This window comes from Panthera uncia, chromosome B4, assembly GCF_023721935.1.
Source record: "Panthera uncia isolate 11264 chromosome B4, Puncia_PCG_1.0, whole genome shotgun sequence".
Taxonomy (NCBI): domain Eukaryota; kingdom Metazoa; phylum Chordata; class Mammalia; order Carnivora; family Felidae; genus Panthera; species Panthera uncia.
This window is the reverse complement of record NC_064809.1, coordinates 58,089,929-58,116,334: the sequence shown is the minus strand read 5'-3', so window position 1 is coordinate 58,116,334 and position 26,406 is coordinate 58,089,929. Positions and strand designations below refer to the sequence as shown.

At 36.9% G+C, this 26,406-nt stretch overlaps 1 protein-coding gene across 2 annotated transcripts in view; it reads left to right on the top strand.

Moving 5' to 3' along the window:
• Positions 1 to 26,406, top strand: part of ITPR2 (inositol 1,4,5-trisphosphate receptor type 2) — a 490,724-nt gene that overhangs the window by 310,920 nt on the left and 153,398 nt on the right. For both annotated transcript variants that reach the window (XM_049627177.1, XM_049627176.1), the window contains exons 38-43: positions 11,020 to 11,128; positions 11,652 to 11,839; positions 17,822 to 18,005; positions 18,690 to 18,946; positions 21,566 to 21,766; positions 24,487 to 24,597. In XM_049627177.1, coding sequence (XP_049483134.1) covers positions 11,020 to 11,128; positions 11,652 to 11,839; positions 17,822 to 18,005; positions 18,690 to 18,946; positions 21,566 to 21,766; positions 24,487 to 24,597 — 1,050 coding nt within the window. The remainder of the gene's footprint in view (positions 1 to 11,019; positions 11,129 to 11,651; positions 11,840 to 17,821; positions 18,006 to 18,689; positions 18,947 to 21,565; positions 21,767 to 24,486; positions 24,598 to 26,406) is intronic.

The window sequence follows — 26,406 nt, the reverse complement described above, 5'->3', positions numbered from 1 at the left end:
GCTATCAATGCTTGTATGAATACCTGTGATGTGGTACTTATATAAATATAAAATGCCAGCTCAATTCTTTTGTTCACTTTTCTACTGGATTATTTTTTTCATTGATTTGTAAGCATTATTCATATATTCATATACAGTAAAACCTCAGTTTGCGAGCAAAATTCATTCTGGAAACATGTTTGTAATCCAAAGCACTCATGTATCAAAACGAATTTCAAGAACCATTGGCTCAGTTGTGATCATGTGACATTCTGCATCATATACTCCTTTTGCAAGACATCGCTCATTTATCAAGTTAAAATTTATTAGACATGTTTGCTCCTCTTGGGGAACACTCACAGAACAAGCTACTCGCAATCCAGGGTTTTACTGCATTCTGAATTTTAGTTCTCTGTTGTTTCAAAAGCCTCTGAATACTGAGTGCAAAATGAATTAGAGGGGCACCAAATGAATATAAGGAGAATAGTTAGGAAGTATACCCTTTCTTAATGAACGATTATTGCATGATAATTTTATAAATGTATTTAATAACCTTATATTTCTCATGTTAAAAATGAATATCAGGAACATGGAACATTGGTTTTCCTACTGACGGTACTTTAAGAAAAGTTGGTCTCAATTGGCTTCTGATGAATTCCACTTTGTGCATGCAGTAGGGATGATTGAAACCTACGCACGTGTAGGTGTTGTTTTTATGAAAAAAACCTACTGATCAAATTGGCTCTGAAGTAATATTCTTCAGAATTAATGCTGTTTTCATTTTCCTTCTCTTAAAAACTTGTGGAAGGTCAGATCTGGATATAGATATGAGTGGGTAAAGCTATTTCTGTCTTCATGGCACTGGGCATTGTAATGTCCTGTACATGCTGTGAGTTTGACAAGTCTTATTTTCCTGTAAACATTAAAAACTATTATAATAACTGTTTACTTAGCACTTATTATAGATTAAGGACTTAAAGCTTTTCATATATACTTTACATATAGCCCTGCGGTATGGACATTATTATTCACAGATAGGGAAATTGAGTGTCAGGGCAGTTAAATAAAGTTCTTGAGATTGCAAAGCCAGTGGCAGAACCTGGATCCAAACCAATTGCATTGGTCTCCAAGACATCATCTTTTCTACTAAGTATACAGGCTTTTCATTCCCAGAGTTTCATAAACTAAATTTATTCCATGTCAAGCTGTGTATATAAATATTATCTCATTTAATTCTCAAGATCTTCCTTTGAAATTGTGCTATGCAGAGCTCCTCATCATTCCAGCAGCTCCATAAACATTTCTCTCCTACCTGAGGAACTTCTAAATATATTCTGAATTTGTTAAAATTTGGCTTTCTTTTGTCAAAATATTTGCACTGATTATGAGTAATGCGTTAGTTTTCTTCCTCCCTTCTAAAGACAATTTCTTTCATTGTATATGGGAAAAGAGATGAGTCCCCCCCCCCCCCTCCTTACTCTGTGTGTGTTCAGGGGAGTGGGGGAGGATTCTCTACAATGTTGTTCCCTTGACAACTTCAAGGTCATGTCTTCCTCTCACTGCCCTGTGGGCCAACACTCTCTTGGTTATGATGAGTAGTTCACAGCTTGGAGCTCATAGATGGCGCTGGGAACATGAGACTTTAGAGAAATAGGCAGGTCTATGCAAGGCTGAAGAGTGCTGGTCTTCTGTGTCTTTCTGTATGTTTCTTACCTCTTGTGACACCAGCTTGCAAAGTGGTACGCATATATCAATCTTTACTAAATAGTTGTGGAAATATAACAGGAATCACAGCAGGTGAGGATTTGAATTTTTTTGTTTTTTTAATGTTTTATTTATTTTTGAGAGAGAGAGAGACAGAATATGAGTGGGGGAGGTGCAGAGAGAGAGGGAGACACAGAATCCATGAAGCAGGCTCCAGACTTTGAGCTGTCAGCACAGAACCCGACGCAGGGCTTGAACCCATGAACCAGGACCTGAGCCAAAGTCGGATGCTAAACCAACTGAGCCACCCAAGTGCCCCACAGCATGTGAGGATTTAAAACAGCAAGCTAAATAGGAGCCTTCCCATTATTCGAGAGGAAACCTCTCCCATTATACTTCATATTGTTATTCAGATCCGAGTTGGTTCTCTCATTTATTCTCATCTCTTCCCACTCCTGCTTTATCCTCTCATTTTCTCTGGGACCTCCCATAAACTGAGTCTGTTATTGAACTACATACCTCACTGTATTATCCCTCAGGGACATAGTCTTTGCAGAAGCTTTGAAATGACCACTTGAAATTCCATTTTTCCCAACCTTTGGTGTGAGAGCACATGCTTGTATTGGCAGCATATTGATCCCATTTTTCCAGAAACAAATAGTGCTCAGTAGGTTTCTACACTATGTACCAAGGGATTATGGGCTTAGTATTAGTGGTTGTGCGCACTGCCATTTGAGTGTAATTTTATGAGGTAGTGACTTATGATGTGTGAATCTGGTAGTTGGACTTCAATAGTGAAATGGTAGCTAAAACTTACCTGTTTATTTCTTGTTTATTTACCCTTCTTTCAACGCTTTATGTTCTGCAGATCAGATAAAGACTGCTTACACAGAACACTAACCAATCACAAGCAGAAAAAAAAAATCCATTCTCCAGTACCAAGGGTGAGGGATTGCATATGTTCTCAAACTCTGAATTTAAGCAGACCCTGTATTTAAATTGCTGAGGTGTTTGAGTCCATTGAGTTTGATATCAGTCAGCGTGCTTCTTGGAAATCAAATACCGAGAGGCTTTTATTATACCCCAAGAAAAGAAATAGTTTCCTTTTTTCCTCGCTAGTTATGGGGTGCAGGCTCATCCCCTAACACAGCCTTTTCAGCAACCCTGTTTGCTGAGAGGCTAGGTTTTTTGATCATCCTGGAGTGATGACCGAAGTCATTTTTAGCTTCAGCATCATCATCAAATGTTTACATATGATTTACTGTTTAAATGTTTAAATTTCACAAATGGAATCAAATGGTCTGGTGAGGATTATTTATATTGAAAAACAGTGCCATGTGCCTTAACTCTACATATTTGGAAATTCTTTCAGCATATGCTGCCGAAGTTTTTGCCCCCTTCCCTTTCCTAACAGTTCCTGACATGTGTGTGGTAGAAATGCAGGATGTTCTTACAATGAATAAGAAAAAAAAAAAGGAAGGAAGATAGAAGTATATTGCCACAGTAGTGTATGAATAATTTGTTTTAACATTTTCTAGTCTTTTTTATAAGCCCTTTTCCTAGAATTGTTGAGACATCCATATGTTTTTCAAGATTACAATGATTATGTTGTTATATTGATGAAGAGCATTTTGTGGATGTATATAATAACTACTCCTGTTGAAGTTTGTGTGTTTCATCTTGCGAAAGCTGGGAAGAAGCATCCAGGGTAGGAATGGCCTTCACTGCTTGGAGTCAGGGACTAAGAAATTCAAACCATTAGACAGCTAGATTATAGGAGACTGGCCACATTTTTCCCAAAGGAGTTCCTTGAAGATGTAGTTGAGTATAATGATGGACCTAATGTAATTCCAATTAGGGTACAGCTATTGCAAGAATTTATTTGAAATTAAAAATGTACCTTTTTACCCTTGGGAATTCAAGTGAGGAAAAATATCTAAGCAGACATGCTATCATTAAACAAAAAGGTTAAGGAAATATCAATTAGGCTAAACCAGGTTTAATGTTAAAAAGAGTCTATGTGGAGTCTACAGGTACATACAATAACTTCCTTACAGATCTCATCCACACTGATTAGTAGCTAAGCGATAGTCTTTGAGGGAAAACCCTAAATTAAGCATCTCCAGTTTGCAGTTGTCATTACCTTTCGAATTTCCAACGGAGGACTTGTTTTCGAGGATTCCGGTTGTGGTTGTCATGGTTTGATGGTGTCTTCATTATATTTTCCACAGTGGAAAAAATATTATTTCAATGTGTCATTTTTCCAAGGGAAAGGGAACACATGTGGATTCAGTACCTCAAATATCATGTCCTTGAACTTTTCACTCTTAAAGCTATTAACCTATTATGGCAAACAGTGTTGTGCTTTCTGGAAAATCAAAGAAAATCCTTGGTCCTTTCTAAGACTAGTAAACTTTTGTTATTCTTTCTACCCATGAAAAGCAATAATTTCTAAGCTTAATTTTTGATACACTGGAGTTGGTGCAACAGGAAGTGGCCAGGAAAAAAACGGTCCTCCCAGATATTCACAAACTGTCAGCATGATTGCTCTGGCCACAAAAGATGTCTTTTTATGGAGATGTTTTGTTGTAATTTCAGAAGGTGGTTGTTAGTTATCTTGGCTCCATTACATTTAGCACATCTGGGATGTGTTCACATGAAGACATTGGCTAAAAGCTGTGTCTTGTGGCCTGGAATTGACTCTGATATTGAAAAGACTGGAAAGGACATTTCTTGCTAGTTGGCCTCATCCAGCAAGGACACCTTCCATGGGAAGCCCAGTCAGGAATTCATTTTGGAATTGAAGAGTGAGTATAATAGAAGTCAAACTTCTCAATTGTTGTAGAATTCTTTTCAAAATGGCTTAATGTGCTTTTCGTTCTTTCCCGAATTTCTGCCTTGACAGTTATAGCTCCATGGCACCAGAATTTACAACCCTGGCACCAGAATTTCTGCCAGTAATTCTAAAATTAATTTATTGGAGTTAAAGGAATTTGTGGAAATGACTGTCATCTGAATTATCACCACTGTAACCCATCACCGATAGTGCAGGCCACTAAGGATACCCTAAGACAAGTGTGAACACAGGACTTGCCTTGATCCTCAAGTCAGAATTTGGTGTTTGGCAGAAGAAATCAGTTGTGCTCGACTCGTCATGTAGCAATATCGGGAGTTTTCAAAGCTTAAACGAGGATAACTAAGACAAACAATAGAGTCCCATTCATCTGCACCTATTCTTGTTCATTTTTAGTGCCGAAGTTTGTGTCTGTTGAAAACCATGGAGTTGGAGCCACAGTAGAGTTTTTCCACTTTAGTTGGACTTCTAGAAAGGTCCATTTTATATAGTGCAGTGTACACATATTAGCTCACACAGACAGAATTCCAAGGACTGGTTAATAGTGGACGAATTAGGATTTTCAGGTAGTTTATCATTTATTACTTTTGCTCTTTCGTTAGTGGATATAGAAACTTTGTCACTTACATGGGAAGGTTTGGTATGAAGTGAGAAAGTCTGTACAAAAGCACTTTGTAAATTGAACACTGTTGTGTGATCTGGATAATATCAATACTGGCAGCAATAGCACCAGCTCTGCACAACTTACGTCGTACCTCCTATGTGCTGGGAACTATTCTGAGTATCTTATAAGTTTTTACTTATTTAATCATCACAGAAACCCAAGGAGGATAAGCATTATGACTATTCCATTTGACAGGTATGGGACTGAGGGCGAGGGGGATGGAATAACTTGCTTAAGGTCCCCCAGTTGATATGTGGCATGAAGAGAAGTGGAACCCAGGCAGTGTGGCTCCAGAGTTAAGAACAGGGATAGAGGAAGTCCTTTCCTCCTTCCATGGCATTCTGAATATTACATAGTTAGAAAATGGATGCTGTTGACAAGGCTGGAATTGGATAAGAAAGATTTAAAAAAATCACTCATTTGATTTTGATGTTTATGAATCTGACAAGTATCTGTGATTTTATTTTATCTTCCCAAAGAAAATTTAGGAATAATAGCAAATATGAGGCTTGTCTTAATTTGATATGACACACTTCTACTCTGTAGTTGATTTTGAACAGCTTTATTCTTCTCACAATATAAAGGGCATTTTTAAAAACAAAGGATAAAATGCAGCTTTCTATTCTCCTTTTTAAAAAAGATACACCATTGTCTTATCTTTTGGTTGGGTTCTTGGAGTAATGTGGTTAAAAGGCTCTCTTACATAGACTAAAAAGAGAGCTAATTCACAAGGACCCAGGAGCTCTGTTTACAGCAGGTTCTCTTCCAGACAGTGACACGGACTTGAGTGATTTTAAGAAAAACAGGCCTGCATTTTCATGTTTTTCAGCTTTATTTATTGTAGGTGGGCCAACTGTATCTTACAGAGTTTGAGTGAGAAGCAGTACATTGGCCTGTAGAGGTGAGAAGCATGGTTACTATAACAAACTGAGCTACCCTTTATAGAAATTTAGTACTTAAGTAAAAATATTCTCATATTTTTCTTCCCAACATACAACTATAGCTCCATAGTTAATGGGTCTCAAAGCTCTCTTAGAACATCTCCTTCTGCTATAACAAGATGCACAGCAAAAGCCCATTTGACTTCAAAGAAATATTTTATTTTGTTTTCCCTTTCCTTTTGGAAAGATCATTTTTTTTTTTTTTTTTGGTCTGATGAAATTAGTTCAACTCGAAAGGCTTTCTCTTAATAGAAAAAAGAGACAGACTCTTTTTTTCTTACGTATTCTCTAGGTTCTCTATTTCTTCCAAGACTGGGCATCACCTTTACTCACTATAATATTATATGAAAAAGTCTTAAAGGAAGAAAACATGAAATAGGGAACAATGGCAAATGTCTGTGTGCTAAAATTTTAATTATCGATAAATAAAAGTCACTCTAAGGATAAAGAACTCCAGACACTCTAAGTGTCTATTAAAATTCTTGGCACTATGACATTTAGGGCATATTTGTTGTGCATCGACTATGCACAGGACAGCTTTGCGCTGATGATTGTATGGTTAGTAGAGGAGATTTGCATATAAAGCCTCTTCAAAGTCAAGCCTCTTCAAAGTTTTACATGCTTCCACAGGGCCTAATATATGTGCCTATTATGGTACTGACCTTATTGTAAACACTTTGACTGGAAGATTACATATTATTCACTTAGAATAGTGTCTAGGAGTACCTGGGTGACTCAGTAGGTTAAGTGTCCCACTCTTGATTTTGGCTCAGGTGAATCGTGAGGTTGAGCCCTGTGCTGGGCTCTGTGCTGATAATGCAGAGCCAGTTTGGGATTCTCTCTCTCTCCCTCTCTCTCTGCCCCTCCCTTGCTCGTACACTCTCTGTCTCTCTCAAAAATAAATAAACTTAAAAAAAAAAAAAGAATAGTGTCTAAAACAGAGTAGGTACTTAATGAATATCTGTAGAATGAAGAGGGGGGATAGGTGGTATCCATAAGGTGGAAGAAAAGAACATGACATATGAGAAAGCAGAAAGACTGAGAAAACTGTGGTTGAGAAATCATCATATAGTTCAGTTCAGTTAAAATATTATGTGTGAAGACACTATTGGAAGCTACACCTGAAAAGATAGAATAGGTAGGATTTCACAAATCATTGTCAAGATAAGGGGTTAGTAGATGATCTCTTAGGTTTGGGGCCTTAAATGATCAACATGGTTCTGATGTAAAAATAAATTGAAATTGAAAGGAAAACAGGTTTAAGAAAGGACAATAAGTGATGTTGAACATCTTTTCATGTGTCTGTTGGCCATATGTATGTCTTCTTTGGAAAAATGTCTGTTTAGGTCCTCTGCCCATTTTTTAATCGGGTTGTTTGTTTTTTCTTGGTGTTGAGTTGTAGAAGTTCTTTATATAGTTTGGATATTAACCTTTTATTGGATGTATCATTTACAAATATCTTCTCCCATTCAGTAGGTTACCTTTTTGTTTTGTTGATAGTTTACTTTGCTGCTTAAGAGCCTTTTATTCTGGAGTAGTCCCAATAATTTATTTCATTTTTATTTCTCTTGCGTGAAGTGACATGTCTAGAAAAATGTTTCTACAGCTAATGTCAAAGGTATTACTGCCTATGTTTTCTTCTAGGAGTGTTATAGTTTCAGATCATTTTGAGTTTATTTTTGTATGTAGTGTAAGAAAGTGGTCCAGTTTCATTCATTTGCATGTAGCTGTCCAGTTTTCCCAGCACCATTTTTGAAGAGACTGTCTTTTTCCCATTTTATCTTACTGCCTCCTTTTTAATAGATTAATTGACCATACAGGCATGGGTTCATTTCTGGGATCTCCTATGTGTCTGTTTTTGTTCTTTAGTACCACACTATTTTGATTACCAAAGCTTTGTGGTATAACTTGATATCTGGAATTGTGATACCTCTCGCTTTGATTTCCTTTCTCAACATTGCTTTGGATATTTGGGGTCTTTTATGGGTCCGTACAAATTTTAGGATTATTTGTTTTAGTTCTGTGAAAAATGTTATTGGTATTTTGATAGGGGTTGCCTTAAATCTGTAGAATGTACTACTCATCAGGGAAATGCAAATTAAAGCCATAAGATACCAGTTTACACCTGTCAGAATGGCTAAAATCAAAATTACAAGAAATAAAAAGTGTTGGCAAGAATGTGGAGAAAAAGGAATCCTTGTGCACTGCTGGTGGGAATGCAAACTGGTATAGCCACTGTGGAAAACAGTATAGAGGTTTCTCAAAAAATGAAAGTAAGTTTTCATATGATCCAGTGATTGAATTAGTGAGTATTTACCCAAAGAAAACAAAAACACTAGTTTGAAAAAATACATGCACCCCTATGTTTATTGCAGCATTGTTTACAATAGCTAAGAGGGGAGCCTGGGTGGGTCGGTCGGTTAAGAATCCGACTCTTGATTTAGGCTCAGGTTGTGATCTCACAGTGTGTGAGTTCAAGTCCCACATCGGGTTCTGTGCTGATAGGGCAGATCCTGCTTGGGATTCTTTGTCTTCCCCTCTCTGTCCCTTCTCTCTCTCTCTCTCTCTCTCTCTCAAAAATAAAGAATCTTAAAAAAAGACTATGAAAGAAAACAAGGAGTACAATAGCCAAGATATAGAAGCAACCCAAGTGTCCATGGATAGATAGATAAATGAATGGATAAAGAGGTGGGGTGTGTGTGTGTGTGTGTGTGTGTGTGTGTGTATATATATATATATATATATATATATATATATATATATACATACACAATGGAATATTACTAAACCATACAATAGAATGAGATTGTGCCATTTGACCAACATGGATGGGCCTAGAGGGTATAATGATAAGTGAAATAAATCAGTTGGAGAAAGACAAATACCATATGATTTCACTCATATCTGGAATTTAAGAAACAAAACAAATGAACAAGCAAACAAAGGAAAAAAGAGACAAACAGAAAAACAGACTCTTAAAGCAAACTTGTGGTCGCTAGAAGGGAAGTGGGTGGGGGGATGGGTGAAATAGGTAGAGGGAATTAAGAATGTACTCATCTTGATGAGCACGGAGTAATATATAGAATTAGCGAATCACTATATTGTACACGTGAAACTAATATATTTTGTTAATTATACTTCCAAGAAAAAAAAGAATAAAAAAGAGGAGGTCATTCCATTGTGACAAATTGAGTTTGAGGTGCCAGTAGAAACTCCAGATGAAGATAAGGAAATCTAAGTGGAAACAGGATGAAAAGCTTAGGGGAGCCAGGTCGAGCTGGAGGAAAGACATTTGGCAGTCAGACTGCAGAAGTGGTTATACAACCAGGGATCAGATAAATTTGCTGACAGGGAGAGGGAAGGCGAGGAGAGCAGCAGGACAAGAGAGCTGAGGATGAAACCTCAGAGCATGAGAAGGAGGTCTAACCAGAGCAAGAGAGAGAGAGGAAACGGTGAGGGCCACGTGTCAAAGTGTCACAGCATTGGAAGGTGTGCCTGGGGAGTGACCCTGGGTACCGTGTGTGGAAATGGCCTGGGCGACTCCGTCAAGCATTGAGTTCAGCTCTTCGCTGTACCACCTGTTAGCTGCACGATCTACATCCGGTTACCTGAGCTCTTGGGCCCCAGTGTTCTTACCCACAAGATGGGACTAACACCTCAGTAGTTGCTGTGTTAATTTAGTTTTTAAAAGTATTCTTTAATAATACCTTAAAATCACTTGTCTATTGAAATAATAAGACCAATAAAATGGAAGATCTGGAGCTATCTGTATGTCTTATGTACATCAAGGAACTATATTGCAAAACATTGTATTTTTTTTTGTTGTTGTTTATTTATTTGTTTTGAGAGAGAGAGAACATAAGCCAGGGAGGAGCAGAGAGACAGGGAGAGAGAGAATCCCAAGCAGATGGAGCCCTATGCAGGGACTCGATCTCAGGAACCATGAGATCATGACTTGAGCCAAAATTAAGAGTTGGTCATTTAAACGATTGAGTCACCCAGGTACACCAACAAAATATAGTATTTTATTTTTTTTACTTTAATTTTTTTAAAGAGAAAGAGAGGGAGAGCATGATTTGGGAGAGGGAGAGAGAGAGAGAAAGAGAGAGAGAGAGAAAATCTTAAGGAGGCTCCACACTCAGTGCAGAGCCCAAAGTGGGGCTCAATGCGGTGCTCAATCCCACAACCCTGGGATACTGACCTGAGCTGAAGAGCATCGAGAATCGGATGCTCAACTGACTGAGCCACCCAGGTGCCCCAAAATATAGTATTTTTAAAATGTCTTGTAATCAGTATAACATTGAAGACTTAGGAACTTCTGAATTACATATTTTATAAAGGAATACACTTGTCTTTTGCCCATCAGCTTCTGAATAAAGCCCTTGGAATTTAAATATATTCACTCTGTCTTATCAAGCTTAATTTTTTGAGCACCTGTTGTATACCCAGCACTTTCCTGGCTCTATTTACCAATCTCCTCTTAAATAGGGCTTTTGGTTTCCAATTCTCAGGGTGTTTATTAAACTGTGTCTTCTTTAGGCATCACTAATATTCTTAACAACACTAGGACCCTCAGCCTTTGAGGCAATCTTGAATTTATAGTGCATAGATTTTCTTAGTACAATCTGTTGTGATTTTCTCAGTACATTTCATGGAAAGTACTCTAGTTTGTTCTTTATTTCTGGGAGAAGCAAAATCATTTTCTTAGGAAGCATTTGCAAATTTTCATCTCGGAAAATATTCTATATAAAATTAATTCTTCCATATCAACACCATTGATAAAATGCATCTTGAGTGGGCATTTTAATGTACTGCTACTTTCCCTTTTCATTAGAAAGAGAAACAATAAGAAACACTTTTCTTATCCCTTTTATTAGGGCAACACATTAAGAAAAATACTCCTGAATCGCTACTTTAAAGGAGACTATGGAGTTGGTATCAATGGACACCTCTCTGGAACCTACAGCAAATCTGCACAAGGGGGAGGTAAGACTGATCATTTGCCACTCGTTCTAGGATTCTAGTCACATGTCTTTCTGCTGGTGCTATGCTGGTATTTAACTTAAAATAGCATAAATATAAAAAATTCACTCGAAAAGCACTATTACAAACTTTTGACATTTTTTAAACCCAAGCCCCTATTATATTTAATGGGGAAGGGAAAAAATTCCAATGATAAATATTCTTTAAAAAAAAATTTTTTTAAATGTTTATTTAGTTTTGAGAGAGAGAGAGAGAGAATGTGAGCTGACAAGGGGCAGAGAGAGAAGAGGACACAGAATCTAAAACAGGCTCCAGGCTCTGAGCTGTCATGTCAGCACAGAGCCTGACACAGGGCTTGAACCCGCCAACCGTGAGATCATGACCTGAGCCGAAGTTGGACACTTAACCAACTGAGACACCCAGGCGCCCTCAATGATAAATATTTTTAAGGTCTAAGAATTCAAAAATGTTACGTACTAATAATGTCTGTAATTAAGTTTTACTTATTTATTTTTGCTAATCACAGGGAGCTTTTCGGGACAAGATTCAGATAAGATGGGGATATCAATGTCAGATATTCAGTGTCTACTGGATAAAGAAGGTGCATCTGAACTTGTCATTGATGTTATAGTGAACACCAAAAATGACAGAATTTTTTCAGAAGGAATTTTACTTGGCATTGCCTTGCTCGAAGGAGGAAATACACAAACTCAGGTATCTGTTTATCATGATGAGCGTTATGTTGGTTATTTGTATTTCTTATTTACTTGTCATAGAAACCAAGGAAAGTAATGTCTTTTTCTCTTACCTTCTCATGACTATCTTAAAAAAAACCTAGCAACTTTCATATTTTCCTTATAAATTTATTTAATTTACTGTAGAAACTACAGACCTTCACAAATTATTCAGTGAAGTTGAACATTCCTCAGAAGCATCCTTTCTAACATCATACCAGAAATTCTGATTTGTTGAGGGGAACTTTCAGCAGAGAAAAACAACATTTTGACTCATCTAAGAATTAAATGTAAAAATAGATAGATAGATTCATTCAATGAGCTAATATATATAAACACCTCACACAGTATTTGGCATCAATCAGGTTTTAGTAACATTGACCACCCCTATCAGCACATCCCCTTCCATTTACTTTTCTAGAAGTTTAGAATAGCACCTTTACTCGATGCCCCAAATCTCCCAGTGCTTATTACCCTGATCCCTCTGAGTAAGTGAATTCTCACTGGTCCAGGGAGAGAAGAACAATTTCATTCATTCATTTATCCTAGGAGAGGAGAGTTGAAAGCTGTTACCACCTGCATGCAGGGATCATCAGCCACGCTTTCTCAAAAAGCACACACTTCACTTTGAAACTCTTACCAGTTGCCCCTGGGCTCCTGCACTCCCAAAGGCAGAGCACACTGGGTGAGCTAGAGGACAGTGCTGGCGAGTGTTCCCAGAGAACACACATCTTCCTCCTTGTCCTGCCACTCACTAAACCTGCTCTTTCCAGGTTTGTCTCGGTTGGAGAAGGAAGCTATGCTTACAGCTAATTGAAAATGGCAGAATCAACCTTTCCTATTCATGGCAAATAGAAACCCTATCTAATTGAAAGCCAGGATATTTTCCTTTATTAATCCACTAGATGCAATGAACAACAGAAGTTTCACTATATCTAATAGCAGGTGGCTTTAGGAATAAAGGCCTCATGAGCAACAGATGTCACGGTGACCAAAAAGCATCTCCCAAACGCCGATCCCTCTTAGTCGAAAAACAAATTTTGAAAAGTCTTGTGGTGGTGAAGCTTCAGCACAAACTCCTCTGAGGGACGTTGGGGAAAGTGGGTGGTGGAGGGATTTGTGTGGGTTTTCTTGGAAGTAGTCTTGTCTTCCACAACCAGATATTCACTTGGGACTTTCTAAAGAAATTGTCTAGGCAACTACATAATATGAGATGTAGATTATCCAGACAGTAGTGAAGGAATTCTTTTTTTTTTTTTTTTTTTTTTTTTTTTTTTTTATCTCAAGATAGAAGCAATCCTTGCCGATAAAGTATCTTCTAGATTCCTGTTATTGGACCACATAGGGTCATCAGATGAGATCATCTTTCACCCTCCATACATATGTACGTCTATTTATGTCCTCATATTGCTACAGAATAACCCAGCTTCTGTCAGAAGCTTCCTGTTCTACTTTAAGATTCTTGACAAGTTCCCTGAACCCTCAAATACCTTTTAGTCCCTTTTCACATGATGTTTCTGTGGCAGTTGTCACTGATGACTTTTTCTTTGGTTTTGAAACCTTTTCAGCTTAGGTCTTGGGACACCACTCTCTTCTCACCTCCTGCCATTTCTTCTTAGCCTTCTGTGTAAGCTCTTCTTGATTTACTTAACTGTTGAATCCTGATGTCTCCCAAGTTTCTTTGGGCTCTCCTCTGTTTATTTTGCTTGTTCCTTCAGCCTGACCTCATTCATTTCTGCATCTTTAACTTCCATTCGATGCTGATGATTCCCCACTCTGTGCACCAATAGACTCTACCTCCAGCTATCTTCCAGAAATATCTTGTGGGATGTCCCACAGGTACCTTAAACTCAACATGTCCCACACTGAATCCACTCTTATTCTCCATCCACCCACTTCTCCTCTTACTTTGCCTCCCTCAGTGACTGGCAGTCCATCCACACGGATATCTGGCCAGAAGTTGAAAACCCACCTTGACCTCAGCCTACTCATCCTCACTCCCTTCCTGAACGTCTCATTGAAGGCCAATCTCTGTGATTCTGCCCTGTTAACATGTCTCATACCCACACTCTGCTTTCGATCTCTCCATATCCAGCCTTCATTATCCATCCTTCTTATCTTTTCCTGGGCCATGGTGTCTTTCAGGAGGTATCCCTGATCCCAGTTCTGTGCTTCTCCAAATCATTCTACACTTTGCCTCCAAAGCTATCTTTCCAAAAAACATGTTTTTCTTCTGCTTAAAATCAGTCACTTGCCCTATAAAGGTAAACTCCCTAACAAAGTCCATAAGATCTTCATGATTTAATCTCTTTACATTTTCCCATTTTCCTTTCTTATCCCACCTCCTCCCTCCTCTGTCCTGTCTCCTGCACACCAGCTATACTAAGCTCTTCATCGTTCCTCATATGTGTTGTGTTATTTCTCTTACGTTGTTTTCTCCTCCAGGAGGACCCAACTCATGAGCTTCTCTTGGAAGCCTTCTCTGATCCCACGTCCCCCTGGGCAGAATTGTCCAGTGGTTACTATATGCTCCTGCTGTATCCTGCAGATGCCTTCAGTGACATTTTTGGCCACTTTATTGTGCCTTTTCATGTGTGCACCAGGCTCTAACTTAAGAGGTTACTTTATAAATTTAATGATTTAAAGACAGAGAATCTAGATTGAAATCCTAGCTTTACCACTTACTAGTTATGTAATGTTGGGCAAGTCATTTACCTTTACTAAACTTTATCTTATTGATCTACAAAATGGAAAGTCCTTAAAAAATTGAGACCCCATGTGGTTCATCTTTGGATCCCTTGTGTCTGACACCATGTCTGGCCCAGTAAATGTTCAGGAGTGATGGCTGTATGAATGAATGGTTTGAATCAAATTCTACCCCCTTCACAAAATCTTCCTTATCTGGCATGGGCCTTGACAACCACTCCTTTATCTGAGCTCCCATAACACTTGTTTCCTTAATATTTATTTGGTACTCTTCCTGTGCTACTTTGTTTTGTTGTTATTTGTATGACATTTTGCCTCTCCAATTAAATTTCATCTTTCTTAAAGTAGATCATGTCCGGTCTCTGACATTTATGTGCTTTATCGCCATTCAGCAAATATTTGTTGATGAAAAAGCATTAAATTATTTTTGTATATGAAAGCCTTTTTTAAAGATGGGTTATGACAATGTCATTTACCAGCCATCCCTTTTTTAGGTTTGTCACTTAACTATATCATGGTGTAACCCAGAGAGCAGCTGTGTGCTTCTGTCTCTAAAAGGTCTCACTGAGGTCAACTTGAATCCTGTTCCTTGACCTTTAGCAGTCTAAAATCCACTCCTCCCCAAGACTCCTGGCAGTCCCCAGAGGGTTTTACATTGTCACGGTGCCCTTAAGCACTAGTGACTTGACACTCCTACGTCTATAGTACTGGGGTAGGAATCTGATTCCCCTCCTTACTTTATACCCTTCTAGCTACATAAGCCAATTTATGTGTCTAATGTACATTATTGAAGATTGGTTGAAGGGGAGGATAGGAGAGGTATTTCTATTTTAATTTCAAACTGAACACCAATAACAATAATGAAGATAATACCTACTAAATACCAGGCACCGTTCTTAGTGCTTTATATGTACTAACTTGGTTAATTCTCACAACAGCTGGTGGGGTAACATATATCATCTCATTTTACCAAAGAAGAATTTGAGGTAGACAGTCTAAGCTCCTTACCAAGCTCACATGGCTAGTTATAGGGAGAGTCAGGACTCGAACCCATGTGGACTGGCTCCAGGATTGGTGCTCTTAACCACTATAAACATCTCCTTTCTGAAATAACCTTCTACTTCCTGACTCCTGGTAAATTTTGCTGGCTGATTCACCCTGCGTCATTATCCTAAGCCCACTTCATCTCTAGTTCCTCACTTCATGTTCCTTCTCTGCCTTCACTCTTCTACTCTTCCCCATCCTTCTTGGGGGGAAAGTCTTTCCTCTCCCATATAGATCTGTTGGTCCATCATCCTTGGTTCCTGAAAAAAGCCTCAAGAGTTTCCCCTTATACTCTCAAGCTTATGGAAACAGTTTCCTAATCAAAAACCATATCTTCTACAAGGGAAATCCTTATGCTGCCTGTTGAGATTATATATGTATATATAAAACATACTTTTTATTTTTGTTAAAGACACACTGTTCAGCTTTGTAGTGCCCTGGTTTTAAAAAGGTGTGGTCTATGTAAATGACCAATTATTTTGAGCTTAAGAGGTTACTTTATAAATTTAATGATTTAAAGACAGAGAATCTAGATTGAAATCCTAGCTTTACCACTTACTAGTTATGTAATGTTGGGCAAGTCATTTACCTTTACTAAACTTTATCTTATTGATCTATAAAATGGAAATAAGATTACTCTCTATCACACAGTTGTATTGAAAGTATCAATGAGATCATGTATTTCAAGGAACTAAATAAATTATAAAACTTTGCTTTAATAGAGCCACAAATTTCCTATAACTTCCTCATTAATATATTGGGAACTCCTTTCACCTTTTAACCTGGTTATATTGAAAATATTAGGATTTAAGCATCAGCTTAATTTGTGGGACTGTAGAGGTCTGTAAATGCTGCATTTATCCTTTGAATTAATGGAACCAGTGTGACTGTTTCCCTGTAGTTGCTATGGTTACTGTGGCTTTTTGTCCTGCTTTCTTGAGGGTTTGCTAGCCTCCTGCTTAGAGCTTCCACCTTTTAGGTATGAAGGCGACTCCTAAGTCTTCATAAATTGCTCTTTACTCATACATTGTTCACATTGAAAATTGCAGGACAGACATCCATTTCAAGACTTGATGTCATTAGTTTTACCTGCAAGTCCCAGGACCTATGGGTCATGGTTCCAAGCATTCTTTTAAGAAAGCCTATGTACAGGAGCCAAACTCACCAGAATTAGTTGTTTCCATTTGCTGGATTATGGTTCATTGTACTTGATTAGGTAGTCGTTACTTTTCATGTTTTCTTCACACTATCTCTCATTAAGGTTATATAACTTTCTTTCCATCAGTATAGTTACTAGAATTATTTTCATTTATTTTTTTTACTTTATTTCAAATTCTATTTTACCTGGTACATATCACCTTTCCCATCTCCTACCTCTTCTGGATACTGCCATAAGTCACTAAGCAGACAGTGATTAGATAGATATTCTCAAGGCTTAGTATTTCTACCTCTCACTAAGACATATTTTATCATTGTTTTGGTGTTGAGCTCTTTCTACATCATTATTCACTCTTAAAGCAGAATCCATTTTATGCATCTTATGGCAGGCTTGTCCTAGACCCCATGCAAAGCAGTGTAGCTAATGAAGTACCAAAAAAACTTAGGGCCTATCTATCAGTGGGTTCCTGTGAGTGAGGCTGCCATGGTAACACATTCTAAATTAAATGTACTATAATTTAGATAAAGAGAAAAATAACTCTTTGTAACTCTACGTAAACCCGCATTTAGACAGCATGATCATTGGATTAGTGGCTGTTTTCCACTCTAGGTGACACACTTATGAGGGGAGGGATTGTGGTGGCTTTTCCTTTTTGCTCTATGCCTCGTAGTAGCAAGGGCCTGGCACGTAGTAGGCACTCAATAAATATGTGTTGAATCAAGACATGAGTTTACAATATTATAAAAATCAAGGCACTCCTTGCATACAACTTCTTACAATGCACTTATAAATTTTTAAAATAAAATAATCACTAAAGGTGAATTAAATAACAGGAAAATATATTGGATTTTACTGGAAAGTGCTAAGCAAACACAAGTTATTATTAGTATATGTTAAATAGTACAGGAGACTGGCAAAGGCTGCTAATTTATGAAATAATGGGCAGCACATGAAATGTGTGCTTTTATTCATAATGTTTATATTTATTTCAAGCAAGAAAGCACTATTTTTCTCCCCTTGGGTGTTGATATCTTAAAATATGCTTTCTTGCAGTACTCCTTCTACCAGCAATTACATGAACAAAAAAAGTCAGAAAAATTCTTCAAAGTTCTGTATGACCGAATGAAGGCTGCTCAGAAAGAGATAAGATCAACAGTGACCGTTAATACCATAGACTTAGGTAACAAAAAAAGGGATGATGACAATGAATTGATGACATCTGGTCCACGAATGAGAGGTAAAGAGATAGTTGAGTACGTGGGGGAATAGAGAAAAAAGAAGGTCACACCACCTTTAGATCTCACTTACCTTCATCTCAATATCCCATCTGTGGTTCTGTGTATGGAGCTCCATCCTTAAAATCCTATGGCCACGGGGCTGACCTTGAAACAGCTTTGTAGGACCAAATTCAAACAAGGCATTATTAATGCAAAGGAACAAGCGACATTGAAAAGTTTGACTTCATTGTGGAAGGCATGGTAAAGAGCAACTGCCCAAACCTTTTGAGTATTCATGAAACCCAAATTTTAAGAATAGGAGTTACAGCACCTTACTGTAATGAAAGATTCTTGGTATTTGGAATAACAAAGTCATCAGTGAAGTTAATACAAATCATATAAACATAACATTTTGAAGTTTGCCATATTTTCCCCCACCTTCTTGTATTCAAGAATTCTCATATTTTATATTTATCAGAAAGACACAAGCCCTTCTGAAATTGGCTGAACATTCAGATTTTTTTTTTTAATGTCCTGTGCAAATTTAATTCTGTAGTTGCTAGATTATTTTGGGAGAAATTGTTGCACCTCTTGTCAAATGTTTTTTGATTCAGTTGTTAGAGTATTTGGGTAACTGGAGGTCTTGTTTTTTAATTGGCAAAAGGAAGCTAATTCAGAAATCTAAGAGTACTGTTTTATTTCAGTGAGAGATTCATCATTACTTTTAAAAGAGGGAATGAAAGGGCAATTAACAGAAGCTTCTTCGGCAACCTCCAAAGCGTATTGTGCTTACCGAAGAGAAATGGATCCAGAAATCGACATGATGTGTGCAGGATCCGAAGCAGGAAATGCCGAGGAAAAGTCTGCCGAGGAAGTAACCATGAGTCCTGCAATTGCCATCATGCAGCCCATACTGAGGTTTCTGCAGTTGCTGTGTGAGAATCACAACCGGGAGCTGCAGGTATTTGTTCTATTTTGTGTAATAGTTGAGAATACAGCCTGTGATTGTAGGTAACTAAATTCCAATGAAACTAATGTGTAGCTCTGGAGAGATAATCAATAAAACCAATGGTGCTCTTCTGAGTCGGGAAGAAACTTTTGCATCTAAGTGAAGGAAAATGAAGGGAAAATTCCTTTATGTGTGAAAAAAATCAGGCTTGTACAGTATCATCCTTTGTATCCTCAATTCACATCTGTTTAGCCTCAGCATTATCTATTCCTAATATTCTGGTATTTGTTGAGTAAGGTCACATTTGCCTCAACTATACCTCTCATGGTTTTGTAGATACAGGGGGTTTCATCATTTCCAAATCAGTTCATGTATCTTTTTTTTTTTTCAATTCATATATCTTGAGTGAAGATACAGAGTATATTTATGTCTTCATTAGAGACAGTTAATATACAAGAGGATTTTTCAGGACAGTAAAGGTTGATACCTTTGTAGATGAATATGATCCCGGTCTTACATCTTCTTTGGTACATTTTTCTTTGTCAAGTAGGTGGACTTAGCAGTGCTTAGGAATTTTCGCCTCTTGTTTTTTTCGTTGTTGGTGCACACTGCTTATGTCACTGTGGCATAATTACGTGAAAGGTGCAATAGTCTCTAACAGCATATGTCCAGGATTAGAGAGAGCAGAGTTTGAAGTTGTGTTCTCTAGTAAGAGCCTAGAGTGCAGGTGTTCTGAGTTGGTAAGAGATAGTAGATTCATGTAAATTGCATTAAATATCCTTCAAGGAGAGGAGAAGCTCAGGAATTAATAAGTGGTAGAAGCTATGAGTCTTGTGGACCACATCGTGGAGAGGGCTGCTGCAGACCTGGGCCGGGCAGAGACCAGCGTATTACTTCCAGAGGGAAGATACTGGATATATGCCTACATGCTTATGCTGATCCACTTGGTCTGTCCATGTAGCAGATAGATACATAGTATCTGATCAAATATTTTTCTTACAGGAGTGTGGGATCAAACAGTTTGGAAAATGCTACTTATAAAAAAAAACCTTTGTTTTAATAGGACAAATGGTAGACTTACTCACAATAGCTAATATATAGAATTGCCCCAATGCCCATCAACAGATAGGTATACAAAATGTGGTATATGGGTGCAATGGAATACTGTTCAACCTTACCAAGGAAGAAAATTATGACATAGGCTACAACATGTATCACCCTTGAGATATTATGCCAAGTGACATGAAATCAGTCACATAAAGACAAATACTGTGTGATTCTATTTTTATGACATATTTAGAGTAGTCAAAATGACAGAGACAGAAAGTAGAGTAGTGGTTGCCAGGGGGAGGGGGAGGGGAGAATGAGACGTTAATAGGTATAGAGTTTCAGTTTTACAAGATGAAAAGAGGTTTAGAAATGGATGATGGTGATGGTAGCTCAACATTATGAATATATTTAATACCACTGAACTATACACTTAAAAATGTTTAAGATGGTAAATTTTATATCTATTTTGCCACAATAAAAAAGTGGAAAAAAATCACACAAAAAAAACCCCTAAACAAAAATAAGTGGTTGGAATAAATTCAAATAAGTAAATTACATAATAAATCAATAAAAATAAATAATAAATAAAATAAAAATAAAACTTTCCCTCTCTGCCTCCCCTTTCACCAGGTTTACTCTCCCAAAGAAATTACGTTAACAGTTGTACTTCCTTCGAGAAATTTCTACGTACATAGAAGCATATCGATCTGTACATGTAAACTTAAAAAAAAACTAGATTATATAATGTTCTTCGAGTTACTTTTTTCATTTAGTAATACATCTTATTACGAAATTATTACTAGACTGTGTTTATATCAGTATATATTGAAGTACCTCATTTTTATAGCTTTGCAGTATTCCAATGTTTAGATGTACTATTATTTGTTAAACCAGTTGCATTATGATAGGTATGGTATGGTTTCCAGTTTTTGCTATTAATAAGCAGTGTGCAGGGAACCTCTTTGTAGTCTTATGTGCATGTATTATATATATATACATATAAGTTACCATATATATGGTATATAATATAGATATAGATATAGATATAGATATAGATATAGATATAGATATAGATATAGATATAATATGGTAACTTAGGAAGTGGAATTGTATATTAACTGAAAATTTTAATAGGTGCTTCCAACTTGCCCTCCATAACGGTTGTATCATCCACTGTTTGAAGCTGCACTGTTTACGAGGGATCCTTTACTTGAAAATTTGATTGCTTCCTTCCCTAAAGAACTTCTTTCTAGTTTCTTTTTCCCTTCTCCTTTTCCTACTACTTCTTTGTTTGTTTGTTTGTTTTTGCCTTGTCCATATAGTTTGAAGATAATGACACTGAGAAATGTTTGTTATGAACTATACTGAGAAATTTAGATTCTTGAGGAAAAACTTAAGAGTCTTTTTCTTAAACCCAGGGGAAATTTAATAAATGTGAACACTTTCTTATAAAAAGCAATTCCATTCCACATTGCCACGGGGATATTTTTGAGTTAGAAAAACACACATAGTGAGAGAGCTGAAAACAATTAGCACAGTGATTTCTTTTAACCCCTCAGGTATATTTTCTTTTGCCTTCAGAACTTCTTGAGGAATCAAAACAACAAAACAAATTATAACCTTGTCTGTGAGACCCTTCAGTTTTTGGACTGCATTTGTGGAAGTACCACCGGTGGCCTGGGCCTATTGGGTCTCTACATCAATGAGAAGAATGTAGTGCTGGTCAACCAGACTCTGGAGAGCTTGACGGAGTATTGCCAGGGCCCATGCCATGAAAATCAGGTAACCGTGAAAGCAGCTCTTCACGCAAAAGTATTCATGACGAATTAGCAAAAGGATCAAATTGGTGAAGGAGCCAACCTTTGTCTACATTTAAAAGGTCTTTCTTCTTGCTTTGCCAGATATTTTTACTTTTCTCACAAAACATACAAAGACTGAATTATAGACTAGCAAATACTATGCCATATTTTTATTTAATTTCATTGTAAAAGAAATTTCCCATGAAAATGTTCCAGATAAAAATCAGACCTACCAAAAAGAGTAAAAGGCATTTCTTCATCGTTGCTCAGTTTTCATCTTCAATGATTCTTTTCCAGGATTCGTAGAACACACTCCCTTTGGCTCCTTCCACTGCACTGCAGTGGGCAGTATATATTATCTCCTTTATATTCACAAAATTAGGAAATAGGTCTTCTTTCTCCCATTTGTGGATGAATAGGCTCTGACTCAGAGGTTAAGTGATGTTCTATTGTCTCAGAGTGATGGAATCAGTAAATTGTAGAGCTGTTCCTAAAACTCAGGATTTTGATGGAGTCTAAAAAGAGTGCGCTTTTGACTGTATTACCTTTTCCGGGGTGAAATTTTACCTCTCTCTTCCAGAATGTTTGCCTGATTCCATTTTCTTGGATATCAAGGACACATTGTGGGAGTAGAAGATAGGACACGTGAACTAGTAAAGGGAGGGGAGCCACCCTAGAGTTTATTAATTGACCATTCACATCCACTTAATTATGGGGCTACCATTGCAAGCATGGATTCACCCTGAAAGAAAAAGTTTTCGGGTTGTAAACGTCTTTGGAAATAAATTTTAAAGTAGCCATTGGGACCAAACATCAGTGCATAACGTAGAAAGAAGTGTGAAAAAAACTGCTGCTTTTCTATTGCAAACTATATGACATATGCACAAAAAATGCATAAACATGTGCACACACATATGCATACATACAGAGGTATGTAGGATTAAAAACTCAACAATTGCTGACATAAAGAATTTGTTATGAGGATACTCTTCTCCCCTCTGCAATGCACATGTTCCCTGATAAAGGACTTTTCAGATTTTGCCCTGGATTTTCCTGGATTGTATTTCAGTCTCCTAGGGTAATGATACAAGAAAACTTAACTATTGATTTAAAGTTAAGGAAAAATATGTAGATTTAGAGATTTGGTTTTGTTGTTGGTGAAAACATGTATACCTGTAATGCCAAACACATATTCCCCACTTTTGGTCTTATAAATGGATGAAATTGAGTTTTAAAAATCATTTATTAAGTCAGGTAAGCTCTAAAAGTGAAAACTAATAATAAAATAACATAATAAAACAATATAAGTAATAATAATGAACATGAATCCCATATCTAAAAATATACTTACTTTGACCCCGTGCTCTGAAAATGTGTGCGAGAAAAGAAGGTTGCCAGAAAATTCCAGAAATGATTTGCAAATCGATTGCCTCTAAGTCTAGCAAGTGTTTTAATGATCAGAACCTCAGGAAATGTAGAAGATGAATAGAGGACACCTTTCCTTTGTGTCATGGGAGTGAAAAAAATTTTGTGCAAAAGGAGAAATGAAGCCCATTCTGAAAAATAGCAGTCATTCCAGAGTTACCTTGATTTTACTCTTGCTCATTTAACTCCACCCGAGTTTCCATTTTTCAACCCCCTTGACTGGGTGCTGCATTATAACATGTAATTCCACAAACTCCAACCCACAGGTTTCTGTTTTTCAAGTTCTATAAATTGAATTAAGTTCAGAATCGGGGCACAGTAGACCTTAACTTCAAAATACTGATATTTATCTCTCAGGATGTTTTATAAACTTTCCCCAAGTAAGGTTCCTCTCTAAATCACTCAGGTTTAAGGAATCTGCAACTTTTCATTAGCCATCATCATGGACAGGATGTCCCCAGAACATTGGAAGGCACCTGTATGCCTTGTCTGCTGCCACCCAGCACGTGCGGCAACATCATTTGTGACTCACTGAGTACTAAGTACCAGATAAATTGGTATGCTACATCAGTGCCAATAACATTGACTTGCAGACCTTAGGCATATCACAAACACTACTTTCATAAATGGGAATATTCTCTTAGCCAGGAGAGATCAGGTCTTAAAATTCTGAATTTAAGGCACTCCTCTATTGCAGGGAATATTGGAATTTGTTGGTTGAAAGAGTATTTAACTTAATTTTTGAAATTCTTTGAAAGTCTATAAAAGTGGTTCATTTTAAAAGATACCTGGGGTCCCTGGGTGAGTTCATAATAATACATAGAGTGCTCCTATTGGGTGAGTTCAGTTGGTTAAGCGTTCCTCTTGATTTTGGCTCAGGTCATGATCCCACAGTTGTGAGATCAAGTCCGGCACCAGGCTCTATGCTTACAGCACGGAGTCTGCTTGGGATTCTCTCTCTCCCTCTCTCTGTTCCTCTTCCATTCACTCTCTCTTTCTGTCTCTCAAAATAAATAAATAAACATGTTAAAAATAAAAGACACCTGTTACACACGGTCTCTTTCAGTGTTCTGCATTCAAAGCCATTTAATCAAAACTAATCAATTAAAAGATTCTATATAAAAGAACAAAGGAAACTTAAATCCTTGACTTCAAAGTTAAATCTTAATTATATTTTAAAGGTCAAAAAAACTAAGGTGACTGTTATTTTATGTTAGATAATTTCTAGTGCTTTTATGTTGTAAATAAAATATTGTTTACAAACATTTTGCTTTCTAGACGTGTATTGCTACTCATGAATCCAATGGGATTGATATCATCATTGCTTTGATTCTAAATGACATAAACCCTCTTGGAAAATATCGAATGGATCTGGTGCTCCAACTAAAGGTAGAGTAAATCCACTATGTGGAGGGGCGGGGATAGGGAGTGACATGTTCTATATAAAACTTGCTTTCTGAATTGACTCTGAATCTTCAAATAGCTCTTGTAAAACCCCAGATATTATCCTATTTTCAGCTAATGACTTGACAGAAAGGAATAGCAAAAGCACAATGTGCACTAAATTCCTAATGAAATGTCCAACAAGCTTCGAGATAATGTTTGGCTAGAGGGTACTTTACTGAAGGGTCTTTTAAGGAGCTACTTTGTTTCACTACTTCCCTTTGTTTTTATTTTACATTTTTTATTATATAGAGGAAGATAAGGTGTTAAAAATTCATCATGCCATATATTTTTTAATTCATCTTGACTACAGAATTCTATCTAGCAAGTCACAATGAATTAGACTATTTAAAAAAGGGCTGCATTCTAGTTTTATTCTGCTCTCTTCTAAAAGTTGTTTTCTTTTAAATCAGAATCTTATTTTTTCCCCAAATACTGCGAGCTATTTTCACACTCCCTTTGAGAAGCTGCCTTAACTTAAGCTGTGCACATACTTCCCAGCAGTTACATTTATCAGAGATCAGGAAGAAAATGGCATTTAAAAAAAATTTCATCAAGTTTTTGTTCAAATGGAAACAGACAAATGAATATACACAAGAAGCTATATAAATCCCAAATCCAAAGGCATGATATTCAATACAGATGAATTATTAAAGACCACATTATTGTGTTTAGTGTTAAAGAGGTAAAAAAAAAAAATTGGTTGAATACAATTTTTCTGTAAAGACAGGTCTATCCAATATCACAGCAAGTATAATTAAGTTAAACTTTGTGTAGGTAAATTTATGGCTAGGGAGAATAGGAATGACATTTTTATAATTTTGTTTCTTTTTTATTAAAAAAATTTTTAAACATTTTTATTTATTTTTGAGACACAGAGAGACAGAGCATGAGCAGAGGGAGGGGCAGAGAGAGAGAGGGAGACACAGATTCCCTAACAGGCTCCCCAGGCTCTGGGCTGTCAGCACAGAGCCCGAGGCAGGGCTTGAACCCATGAACCATGAGATCATGACCTGAGCCGAAGTCAGATGCTTAACTGACTGAGCCACCCAGGCACCCCTATAATTTTGTTTCTAAATATGGATTTAGATATATAATGGAATCATATGTTGTGCTTATGTGTAGATTGTGCTAAGAGCTCCTAATAAGCAAATGTTTCTTTTCATAGACGAGATGAATTTGTATTTTTTTCACTGTTTTCATTGGCAATATGTATAAGCCTTCAGTCTTTCTGTTCATAGAATAGAATGAAGATGATCCTTACATAGATTGAACTTGTATCCTTTTCTTCGTTAACATCATGCTTTAGTTAATGAAGCCAAGCTAGGACCATGTGACAGATAGCTTAGGTTGAGTTACAAGAAAAATGTTTATTTCATCTTATATTCATCTTTAATCATAATTCATAAAAAAACAACATACAGAAGCCTTGACCTTTGGCTTTTAAAGTCCTTTATTGGCCTAAAAACTCATTTTTAATTGATATAACTTAATGGAGGGAAATACTGAGTGATTCATCGATTAGAACAAAGTATGGGCGTATAGATTATTTACAAATCCAGACCTATTAAGAAATTAAATGATGGGGTATTACTTAACCGTATATAAATATTTTTATCTATTCAAATGAAAATGATTTTTTGATAAAGGATTATTTAAAATTTCACTTATGTTACTAGGCACTATTATGTATATCTTTTCAAAATATGACAGTTGGCTAAATCAAGATATGTATAAAATACCAGAGGGATGGAT